Source organism: Sus scrofa, chromosome 10, assembly GCF_054392235.1.
Source record: "Sus scrofa isolate SSC_HxYL_T2T_F1_AM1 chromosome 10, Sscrofa_HxYL_maternal_Yorkshire_Landrace_v2.0, whole genome shotgun sequence".
In the NCBI taxonomy this organism is placed as follows: Eukaryota; Metazoa; Chordata; class Mammalia; order Artiodactyla; family Suidae; genus Sus; species Sus scrofa.
The window spans coordinates 55,853,388-55,865,746 of record NC_139392.1 but is presented as its reverse complement, the minus strand read 5'-3'; the positions used below and the strand labels follow the sequence as shown (position 1 = coordinate 55,865,746).

The window sequence follows — 12,359 nt, the reverse complement described above, 5'->3', positions numbered from 1 at the left end:
CCTGCATCCTCATGGATCCTAGTTGGGTTCATTACCTCTGAGCCACAATGGAAACTCCCCTTTTAATCATCTTTTAAACTTAAGATCAATCATATTTATTTGGATTTGTAGCACTGTGGCTTTGACTTTTGCATCAGACTTTTCAGACTCTGTGTATTACTTTAAACATGTACATTCTTTTATGTCTTTATAGATAACATGGTTAGAAGGCCATTCCTTGGCACAGACAGTATTTACGTGCCTTTACATTCATAATCCAGACTTTATAGAAGATCCTGCCATGAAAGCTTTTGCTCTGGGAATCTTGAAAATCTGTGACATTGCGAGGGAAAAAGTAAATAAAGCTGCTGTTTTTGAAGAGGTAAGATTTTGTAATATAAGGACTCCTGAAGTGCCTTGACCACCTTATTCATGATGATGTATTTAAAGGATTATGTGGTACATATTTTTTGAATATAGATAAAAACAGTTTTTTAAAGTAATGCTATTGGAGTTTACAAATATTTTGGCCAAAGTAATCCAGTTCTCTCCAAGAAAGGGCCTTTATCTTGTATGTGTTCTTTCTGTCAGTACCATTGATTGAATATCCATTTATGTACAGAGGTACTTTGTTCTGGATGCTGTGGAAATTCACAAAGAAAATAGAAGAAATAGCCTCGTCCCTCCACTCTCTTATAAATTGTAACACAGGAGTTATAATACCTCAGTCTTTGGATAAGAGGTAGCTAAGGAAAACAAAGTTATGAAGAATAATTCATAGTATAAATGTTTTCTTCCACTCAATACTAAGAATTTCAACCTGATAAGTATTGTGCATTTTAGACATAGAAAGATTTTTTTCTTTTTATCATTAAAAAAAGATTTCAGATAGTGATACTTTAAGGGGAGATGAGATGGCATTTGAAATTATTAAGTGATTATTTTTATTTAATTCTTCTGTTTGTTGAAATTGTAAAGTTTCTTTTTACGCCATTACTGATCCGAAATAAATATCTTAGGCTCCAGCAATGGTTCAGTGTAAAGCTTTTCTAAATTTATTTTGTGTTATGAGAATAATCAAATACATGCCTAATGTGATTTCCACACTTGAATATGTAGCTCATGAGCTATTTAGGAAATACTCTGTACTTAGATACTCATTGGTTATTTAGCTACATGTTTGAATTGATATGTGGATCATTATGGAAAATCTTATCCATTTGGTTGGAATTTTTTAAAAGATGAGTTTGAGTTAATAATTGAGAAGAGACATACAAGTTATTTTAAGTACATTCTTGAAGTATACCTAAAAGGACATCAAAAATCAGTGGGTCAGAGAAAAGATTTATTTAACCAGTAGAACTGAAACAGTTGCTTAGCACTCTTGAAAATTAATTCATCGTTTTATATCTACCTTAGTTCGTTTGGGCTGCCACAACAGAATACTTTAGCCTGGGTGGCTTATCAACAATTTATTTCTCATAGTTCTGGAGGCTAAGAAGTCTTAGATCAAGGCAACAGCAGATTTGCTGCTTCACCTTTAAGTATATATTTTGAGGGGATACATTCAGTCCGTTTATTGCAATTAATTGATCTGTTTTAAGTCTTAATCTATAGGTTCCTCCTCGTTTTTTTTACTTTATTTTTTTTAAGCCTTACAACTTTTTGGTAAAGATCTCTGAGTTCTCCCAAAGGACCACTTCCAAATGCTATCACATTGAGCATTAGAACTTCACATATGAATTTGGGAAGTTGAGGGAAGTTAAAAACATTCAGTTTATAACATGATCAAAGTGAATTATAGATAGGTGAAATATTTTAAGTGTAAAAAGTTGTTAAAAAAATCAGAAGACAGCTTACAGAAATAAAACGACCCTTAAATATTTTAAGATGCTTAACCTTACTTTAGAAATGCAAATTGAAACTGTGAGATACCATTTTTTTTTTACCTGTTATTGGCAAAGATTAGAAATTTTTTATAGTATACCATGTTGATGAGGGTGGGAAAACAGGCACATGCCTGTGTGTGTGTATGTGAGAAAGAGAGGTGGGTAGTCATTGTTTTCCTCATTTTCATCTTTTTTTAAAAGTTTATTTGGAAATAATTTCAAAATAACAGCAGTTACAGTAACAGCACACAGAACACCCAGATTCGGCTGTTTTTAACCTGTTGTCCCATTTATTTTTTCACTTCTCTCCACGTATGTATATACATTTTTTTTTTCCTGAACCATTGGAAAATAAGTTGTGTACATTATGACCTTCCCCGAAACCCCTCAGTATGCATCTCATAAGAAAAGGGTCCTCATATACAATTACAGCACAGTTCTCAATCTCACTAATGTATAATACCAGTCCACTACCCATATTCCATTTCTGTCATTTGGCTCAATAATGTTCTTCTTGGTATTTTCCCCCTGCAGCATGCGATCCAGTCTAGGATCATGTCCTGTATTTAGTTGCCTAGCTCTTTAGTGTCCTTTAATCCTCAACAGTTCCTCAGCCCCATGACATTTAGTATTTTTAGAAATCACAGCTCTCTCCTACTTTGCCTTTTTTTTTTTTTTTTTTTTTTTTTTAAGTAAGAATGTTCCTCACTTGGGGTTTGTCTGCTTTCCTCGTGATTAGATTTAGATTATGCAGTCCTGGCTGGAGTATGATGAGTAATTGTGTCCTTCTTTTGGTATCACATCTGAGATGTACCATGTCCATCTCCTTCTCAGTGGTGCTGTGATTTTTATCACTCCATCAAGGTGTTTTCTGATTACTATATGGTTACTGTTTTTAATCTTATAGACATATTAAGCAGTCTGTAGGGAAACACTTTAAGATCATATAAATATCCTGCTCATTAAAATTCCCCCCCACATAGTTGGTATCCATTGATAATACTTGCTTAGCTTAATCTTCGCTCTGTTAGCTACAAAAATGATGATTTTGAACTTGCATTCCGTCCATATATATTAGGACAGGATTCCAGTATAAGCAAGAGTCATACATTTTTGATAGAGGTATAAATTCATACAACTGTTTAAAAGAGCAGTTCGGTAATATCTGTAACAAAATTCATGTCTATTTTCAGCAGTTTCACTCTTAGGAATTTAGGCTACAATTATAATATTGTTTGTAGTAACTAAAGTCTGGAAATTATTTAATGTCCATCAATAAGAGGCTCATTAAATGACACTACACTTGTATAGCCAAATATTGTCCACCCTTTACGAAGGAAGAGATAGATTTACTTATGCAGGTAAGATTAGCTCTCCAAATTAATATAACTCAGGGGTAGAAAAGCATGCGTAGCTTGCTAACATTTTTGTTTTCTTTTTTTTCAAATGAGATAGGTTGTTAAATCTTATATAAGAAGATTACTAGGTTAATGAAGATCAGAATGTATATCTGTATTGCTGAAATTTTTGTTATGTGCCTGTATTACCTCCTTTTTAAATAAAAAAATTTTTATGATAGAAGTAATTGCAGTCAAAATTCTGCATGTTCTCAGGGTAAAGGACTTACTAATGGGTGGAGTCCTAAAGGAGAGGACTTACTAATGGGTGGAATCCTAAAGGGAAAAAAAATGGACAATAAATTAAGTAGCCTGTTCATGGAAGAAGGTTATCAAATGGCTGTAACGTTTTAAAAATTTAGGCTCAGCGAGTTCCTTTTGTGGCTCAGCAGGTTATGAACCCGGCTAGTATCCATGAGGATGCAGATTCAATCCCTGGCCTCACTCAGGGGGTTAAGAATTCAGTGTTTTGATGAGCTGTGGTGTAGGCCAGCAGCTGTAGCTCCAACTCAACCTCTAGGTTGGAAATCTGCACCTCCCCCGCAAAAAAATAAAATAAAACAAAATTTAGGCTCAGTGTAATCCAAGAAAAACAAAATAATTAGTTTTCATCTACAAATTTTTTTAAAGAGAATATTCAGTGTCGTTAAGGATGCAGTATAAGATGGCACTTTGGTTTTTTGCTAGTGGGCGTATGCATTAGCACAGCTGTTTTGGAAAACAGTTTAGTGGTCCATATATCAGGAATCTTAACATGTTGATAACCATTTTTTTTTTTTTTTTTTTTTTTTTTTTGTCTTTTTGCTATTTCTTTGGGCCACTCCCGCGTCATATGGAGGTTCCCAGGCTAGGGGTCGAATTGGAGCTGCAGCCACTGGCCTACGCCAGAGCCACAGCAACGCAGGATCCGAGCCGCGTCTGCAACCTACACCACAGCTCACGGCAACGCCAGATCGTTAACCCACTGAGCAAGGGCAGGGACTGAACCCCCAACCTTATGGTTCTTAGTCAGATTCATTAACCACTGCGCCACGATGGGAACTCCTGATAACCATTTTAACTAGTTAGTTAACCTCTAAAATTCAGCCTTAAAGAAATTATTAGATGTGGACACTTTATACCCAAATACATTAGAGTAAAGGTCTGAATGAATAGAAGCACTCTTCCCACTTACCTGCATAGTGGCCTCTATTTTGCTGCCTTTCTTCTTTTTTTTTTTTTTTTTTTTGCTATTTCTTGAGCCGCTCCCGTGGCATATGGAAGTTCCCAGGCTAGGGGTCAAATTGGAGCTGCAGCTGCCAAACCTACGCCAGAACCACAGCAACGCGGGATCCGAGCCGTGTCTGCAACCTACACCACAGCTCACGGCCACGCCAGATCGTTAACCCACTGAGCAAGGCCAGGGACTGAACCCGCAACCTCGTGGTTCCTAGTCGGATTCGTTAACCACTGCACCACGAAGGGAACTCCATGCCTTTCTATTATGTAGATAAACTTTCTGTCCTCCTATATAAAGGTGACCCCTTCTGCTTTTGCATAAGATCCCCTATTCTGTTTTACATTTGAAGATACTGCTCTAGCAATTCTCACCTCGGTCCCTTGCATAATGAGTTTGTTGCTCTACTGGATCATTCCCATCACCATACCAACATGCTTTACTTATGTTCCTCTGTGTTATAAATCCCATTTCATGGCACAACCTTGTGCTTTAGCTTCTGCCCTAGATCGCAGTTCTTCTTTACAGTCAGTATCCTAAGAGGTATCCATACCCACTGTCTCTGGTTCCCTCCTCTTTTCTTTGTTAATCTACTCTACTCAGACTTTGAATGTGTAGGTTCCACAAACTTAACGTTTGTCAGAGACCCAGTGGTTAATGTTTGGTCCTAAACTTGATCTTTAAGAAGATTTCGACATAGTTGATCACTCCATCTTTGAGACAGATTATTTTCTTGGCTTTTGATAATGTGCTTTATACTGGTTTCGCACCTAATCGATTGCTCTAGTTTGTCATCTCATTCTTTAAACTGGTATCCAGTAGGAATATAATATAATCCACATGCATAATTTAAATTGTTCTAGTGGCCATGGGGGAAATTAATTTTAGTGACATTTTATTTATTTAGCACAATGTATCAAAAATAATATTTCAGTATATAATCAATATGGAGTAAACCAACACATAGTATTAGCCCAGTCTGTTTTTCATATAGTATTACTACCCACTTCTGTGTAAAGGTGGGCAAGACACTAATGGTAGCATATTCTCTGCCTACCACTTAGACTTTAGAAATGGGGGAAGACGTTGTGGCTCAGTGGTTAACGAATCCAGCTAGGAACCATGAGGTTGCAGGTTCGATCCCTGGCCTCGATCAGTGGGTTAAGGATCCAGCGTTGCCGTGAGCTGTGGTGTAGGTTGCAGATTCGACTTGGGTCCCGCATTGCTGTGGCTGTGGCGTAGGCTGGCGGCTGCAGTGCTGATTAGACCCCTAGCCAGGGAACCTCCATATGCTGCAGGGGCGGCCCTCGAAAAGACAAAAGAAAGAAATGGGGGAAGAGACAAACAATTTACAAAACAGGAAATGCACATGGCTTACAAAATTATGGGAAAAGAATTTTTAAACAACACACTAGTAATTCAAAAATGTATATTAAAACCAGATGTATATATTTTTTTGTCCTTTGAAAGTATAAATTTGAGACAACCTGAAACTTGTCGCAGAACAATAAAACAGACCCTCCTTTTCACTGGTGGGAAGAGTATAAATTGGTCCAAATATTTGGGGGGAAATTAATGAAATATTTTGTATTTTTTATACTAAATATTCTCAATCTGATATATATTGCATATCCCAGTTTGAACTAGTCTCATTTCAAGTGCTCAGCAGTTATGCAGCACACAGCTCTAAATACTGCGGTGGCTCAGGCTTAGTCTTTACACCTCTTGGTCTATACTGTCTATGATCTCATGCAGTTTTATATTTTAAAATTCTCTCTTTGCTAATGAGGCCAACTTGATATTTTTAAACTAGACTTGTTTCCTAAATCTCATACTCATGTATACTGCTACCTATTCTATATTCACACTTGGGTGTCAAGCATAACATTTCCAAAATGAAGCTGCTGAATTTCCCCTTTGCTTCCAACTTCTTTCTTCTGCAGTCTTCTCAGTCTCAGCACATGGAACTCCGTTATTCCCCTTGTGGAGACCGGAAACCTGGAGTCATCCTTAACTTCTTTTTCTCCCACACCCCACATCTAAACCTTCAGGAAGTCCTCAGCAAACTGCATCCTGCAGACCAATCCTGCTGCCTGTGTTTTTATGATCCTTAAACTAAGATTTTTTTTTTTTTTTTTTGCCTTTTAAATGATTATGTTTAAATTGCTATTGAAGTACCTACTCAGTATTCTCCATTTTGCCATTTGGCCTGTACATTCATGCATGCATAAAATCTGGCCCTTAACAAGTTTTTTTAAATTATCATTGATTTACAGTGTTCTGTCAATTTCTGCTGTACAGCAAAGTGACCCAGTCATACATGTATATATATATATGTATGACTGGGGGTGTGTGTGTGTGTGTGTATATATATACTGGGTGTGACACACATGCATATATATACACACTGGGGGGGGGTGTGTATATGTATACACACACACACACATGCTTTTTCTCAGGCTATCCTCCACATGTTCCATCACAATTGATTAGATATAGTTCCCTCATTGCTTATCTACTCCAAATGCTATGGTTTGCATCTACTAACCCCAAACTCCCAGTCTGTCCCACACCCTCCCCCTCAGCAACCACAGGTCTGTTCTCCATGTCCATGAGTTTCTTTTCAGTAGATAGGTTCATTTGTGCCATGTATTAGATTCCAGATATAATTGATATCATATGGTACTTGTCTTTCTCTTTCTGACTTACTTCACCTCGTATGAGAGTCTTCAGTTCCATCCATGTTGCTGCAAATGGCATCATTTTGTTCCTTTTTATGGCTAAGTAGTATTCCATTGTGTATTTGTACTACATCTTCTTAATCCATTCGTTTGTCAACGGATATTTAGGTGTTTCTATGTCTTAGTTATTGTGAATAGTTTTGCAGTGAACATAGGAGTGCATGTATCTTTTTCAGTGAAAGTTTTGTCCAGATACATGCCCAGGAGTGGGATTGCTGGATCATATGGTAGGGTTTTTTTTTTTTTTTTTTTTTTTTTTTTTTTTTTTTTGTCGTTTTGCCATTTCTTGGGCCGCTCCCACAGCATATGGAGATTCCCAGGCTAGGGGTCCAATCGGAGCTGTAGCTGCCAGCCTACGCCAGAGCCACAGCAACACGGGATCCGAGCCATGTCTGCAACCTATACCACAGCTCACGGCAACGCTGGATCCTTAACCCACTGAGCAAGGCCAGGGATCGAACCCACAACCTCATGGTTCCTAGTTGGATTCTTTAACCACTGAGCCACAACGGGAACTCCCATATGGTAGTTCTATATTTAGTTTTCTGAGTTACCTCCATCCTGTTTTCCATAGTGGTTGTACCATAGTGGTTTACATGCCTGCCAACAGTGTGGAGGGCTGCCTTTTCTCTGCACCTTCTGCAGCATTTGTTACTTGCAGACTTGCTAATTATGGCCATTCTGACCAGTACGAAGTGGTACCTCAAAGTTTTGCTTTGCATCTCTCCAGTAATTAGTGATGCTGAGCATTTTTGCATGTGCCTGTAGGCCATCTGGATGTCTTCTTTGGAGAAATGTCTGTTCAGGTCTTTGGCCCATTTTTCAGATCGGTTGCTTGTTTTTTTGCCGTTGAGTTTTTGAGTTGGTTGAGATTAAGCCCTTGTCAGTTGCATCATTTAAAACTATTTCCTCCCTTCCATAGGTTGTCTTTTTGGTTATTCTTTGGTTTCCTTTGCTGTGCAAAAGTTTGTAACTTTGATTAGCTCCCATTGGTTTATTTTTGTTTTTACTTCTGTTGCCTTGGGAGACCTAAGAAAACATTTCTACAGTTGATGTCAGAAAATGTTTTGCCTATGGTGTCTTAAGTTTAAATCTTTAAGCTGTTTTGAGTTTTGAGTTTATTTTTGTGCATGGTGTGAGGGTGTGTTCCACTTTCATTGATATATATATATATATGTGGCTGTCCAGTTTTCCCAGCACCACTCCATGAAGAGACTTTTTCCCACTTTATATTGTCTCCTCTGTTGAAGATTAATTGACCGTAGGTGTCAGAGTTTATTTCTGGGTTCTCTATTCTGTTCCATTGGTCTGTATGTCTGTTTTTGTACCAATACCATACCATCTTGATTACTGTAGCTTTGTAATATTGTCTGAAGTCTGGGAGAGTTATGCCTCCTGCTCGGTTTTTGTTCCTCAGAATTGCTTTAGCAATTCTGGGTCTTTTATGGTTCCATATAAATGTTTGGATTGTTTTGTTCTAGTTCTGTGAAAATGTCATTGGTTATTGGGGAAATAACTATTAAAAAATAATAATCATGATAAATGTCATTGGGGAGTTCCTGTCGTGGCACAGCAGAAGCGAATCTGACTAGGAACCATGAGGTTGCGGGTTCAATCCCTGACCTCGCTCAGTGGGTTAAGGATCCAGTGTTGCTGCAAGCTGTGGTGTAGGTCACAGATGCAGCCCAGATCTGGCATGGCTGTGGTATAGGCCAGCAGCTGTAGCTCTGATTGGACGCGTAGCCTGGGTATGGCCCTAAAAAGACAGGAAAAAAAAAAAAAAGTCATTGGTAATTTGATAGGAATTTCATTGAATCTGTAGATTGCTTTGGGTAGGGTAGTATGGCCATTTTAGTGATGATAATTCTTCCAATCCAGGAGCATGGACTATCTTTCCATTTCTTTGAATCCTCTTTAATTTCCTTGATTAATATTTTTATAGTTCTCAGTATATAAGTCTTTCACTTCCTTGGTCAGTTTTATTCTTAGGTATTTAATTTTGGGGGGTGTGATTTTTAAAGGTTTTTTCTTTATATTCTTTTTCTAATGTCTCATTGTTAGTATACAAAAATGCAGCCAATTTCAGAATGTTGATCTTATATCCTGCTACTTTGCTGAATTCATTGATCAATTTGAGTAATTTTTGTGTGGAATCCTTAGAGTTTTCTTTAGTGTCATGTCATCTGCATAAAGTGACAGTTTTACCTCTTCTGCTCCAATTTGGATACCTTTAATTTCTTTTGTCTGATTGCTGTAGCTGTTGAATAAAAGTGGTGAGAGGTAGCATCCTTGTCTTCTTCCAGATTTTAACAGGAAGGCTTTCAGCTTTTCTCCGTTGAGTATTATATTGGCTGTGGGTTTGTCATAAAACGGCTTTTATTATGTTAATGTATGTTCCCTCTCTACCCACTTTGGTAAGAATTTTTATCACGAATGGATGTTGGATTTTGTCAGATCTTTCTCTGCATCTATTGAGATGATCATATGGGTTTTGACCTTTCTTTTGTTCATGTGTATGACATTGATTGCTTTGTATATGTTGAACCATCCTTGTGAACTTGGGATGAATCCCATTTGGTCATGGTGTATGATCTTTTTTATATGTTGCTGGATTCGGTTGGCTAAAACTTTGTTGAGAGTTTTTGTGTCTATATTCATCAAAAATACTGGCCTATAATTTTTTTTTTGGGGGGGGGGACTTTTTAGGGCCACGCCTGTGGCATGTGGAGATTGCCAGCCTAGGGGTCCAATCAGAGCTACAGCTGCTGGCCTACACCACAGCCACAGCAATGCCAGATCAAAGCCACATCTGCAACCTACACCACAGCTCACAGCATTGCCGGATCCTTAACCCCCTGAGCAAGGCCAGGGATGGAACCTGTGTCCTCATGGATGCTAGTCACATTTGTTTCTGCTGAGCAATGACGGGAACTCCTAATTTTCTTTTTTGGTAGTATCTTTGGTTTTGGTATTAGGGTGATGGTGGCTTCATAGAATGTCTTTGGGTTTATTCCTTCTTCTTCAGCCTTTTGGAAAAGCTTAAGAAGGATGGATATAAGTTCTTCTTTGCATGTTTGGTGGAATTCTCCTGTGAAGCCATCCGGTCCTGGACTTTTGTTTGTAGGGAGTGTTTTAATTACATATTCAATTTCATTTCTAGTGGTCAGTCTGTTCAATTGATTCAGTTTTGACAGGCTATCTTTATAAAGTTGTCCACTTCTGTTAGCATGTTATTGTTCATAGTATTCTCTTAGGATTTTTTGTATTTCTGCAGTATCCATTGAGATTTCTCCTTTTTCATTTCTAATTTTGTTTGTATGAGTTCTTTTTCTCTTCTTGGTAAGTCTGGCCCGGGATTTGTCAATTTTGTTTACCCTTTCAAAGAACCAACTCTTGGTTTTGTTGATTTTTTTTTTTTCTATTGCTTTTAGAATCTATTTTATTCATTTCCTCTCTGATCTTTATGATATCCTTCCTTATCCTGAATTTAGGATTTTTTTGTTCTTCTTTTTCTCATTCTTTGGGTGGTAGGTTAAGTTGTTGATTTGAGATTTTTCTTTTTGAGGAAGGCCTGTATTGCTATGAACTCCCCTGTGCAGCATCCCATAGATTTTTAATGGTTGTGTTTTCATTATCATTTGTCTTGAGTTATTTTTTATTTTCCCTTTTGATTTCCTTATTGACCCATCGGTTTTTTAGTAGCATGTTGGTTAATCTCCATATAGTCAGTTTTTTCTCATTTCTTTTTCTGTGGTTGATTTCTAGTTTCATGCCATTTTGGTCAGAGAAAATACTTGAAATATTTTCTGTAGTCTTAAATTTGTCAAGGTAATTTTCATGCCTGAGTCTGTAGTCAAGTGTTCCATGTGCACTTGAATGTATATTCTGATTTTTTTTTTAATATATAATGTCCTGAAAATATCAGTTAAATGTAACTTTTCTATTATGTCATTTAGGATCTCTGTGCCTTATTGATTTTCTGTCTAGAGGATCTGTCCATTGATGTGAGTGGGGTGTTAAAGTCTATTACTGTATTCCCATCAGTTTCTCCTCTTATGTCTTTTAGTATTTGTTGTATGTATCTGGGTGCTCCTATATTAGGGGCATGTATATTGACAATTGTAATATCCTCCTCTTTTTTTTTTTTTTTTTTTTTTTTGGTCTTTTTGGGGTCACACCCACGGCATATGGAGGTTCCCAGGCCAGGGGTCAAATCAAAGCTCCAGCTTCACAGGATAACCACAGCAACACAGGATCCGAGGTGCATCTGCAACCTATACCACAGCTCATGGCAACGCCAGATCCCCAACCCACTGAGCAAGGCCAGGGATCAAACCCGAGGCCCTATGAATGCCAGTCAGATTCGTTAACTGCTGAGCTGCACATTTTTCCCTTTTAGAACTTTGAATATATCTTGCCACTCTCTTCTGGTCTGTAGTGTTTCTGTAGAGAAATCAGCTGATAGCCTTATGGGGGTTCCTGTATAACCAAGTCTTTGTTTTTCTCTTGCTGCTTTTAGAATCCTCTCTTTAACTTTTGCCGTTTTTATTATAATATGTCTTGGTGTGGGCCTTTTTGGGTTCAACTTGTTTGGTCGAAACCTCTGTGCTTCCTGTATCTTAGTGTCTGTTTCCTTTAGATTTGGAATGTTTTCAGACATAATTTCCCAAAATATATTTTCAATCCCCTTTGCTTTTTCTTCTCCTTCTGGAATCCCTATTAGGCCTAGATTGGCCTGCTTTATATTATCCTATAGATCTCTTATATTGATTTCATGCTTTTTCATTTGGTTTTCTGTCTGCTGTCCTGATTGAGTGATTTCCATTATTTTCTTGCAAGTCACTGATTTGTTGCTCTGTACTACTCATTGGGCTCTTCAGTACCTTTAGCTTACTTTGTGTCTCTGCAAATGAATAATGAATTGCCTTTTCTTTTCTTTTGGTCTTTGTGTCCTTTTAGGGCCACCCCTGTCTTTTTAGGGCTGTACCCGTGGCATATGGAGGTTACCAGGCTAGGGGTCCAGTTGGAGCTGTAGCTGCCGGCCTATGCCAGAGCCACAGCAACACGGGATCTGAGCTGCATCTTCGACCTACACCACAGCTCACGGCATTGAGTGGGGCCAGAGATTGAGCCCACA

General features: G+C 37.9%; 1 protein-coding gene across 10 annotated transcripts in view; it reads left to right on the top strand.

Moving 5' to 3' along the window:
• NAA35 (N-alpha-acetyltransferase 35, NatC auxiliary subunit) overlaps positions 1–12,359 on the top strand; it is a 101,145-nt gene that overhangs the window by 21,382 nt on the left and 67,404 nt on the right. For all 10 annotated transcript variants that reach the window (XR_014817737.1, XR_014817738.1, XM_021064640.2 and 7 more), the window contains exon 6: positions 194–361. Coding sequence is in view for 4 of the 10 variants with exons in the window: in XM_021064640.2 (XP_020920299.1) it covers positions 194–361 (168 nt within the window). In the remaining 6 variants the exon portion in view is untranslated. The remainder of the gene's footprint in view (positions 1–193; positions 362–12,359) is intronic.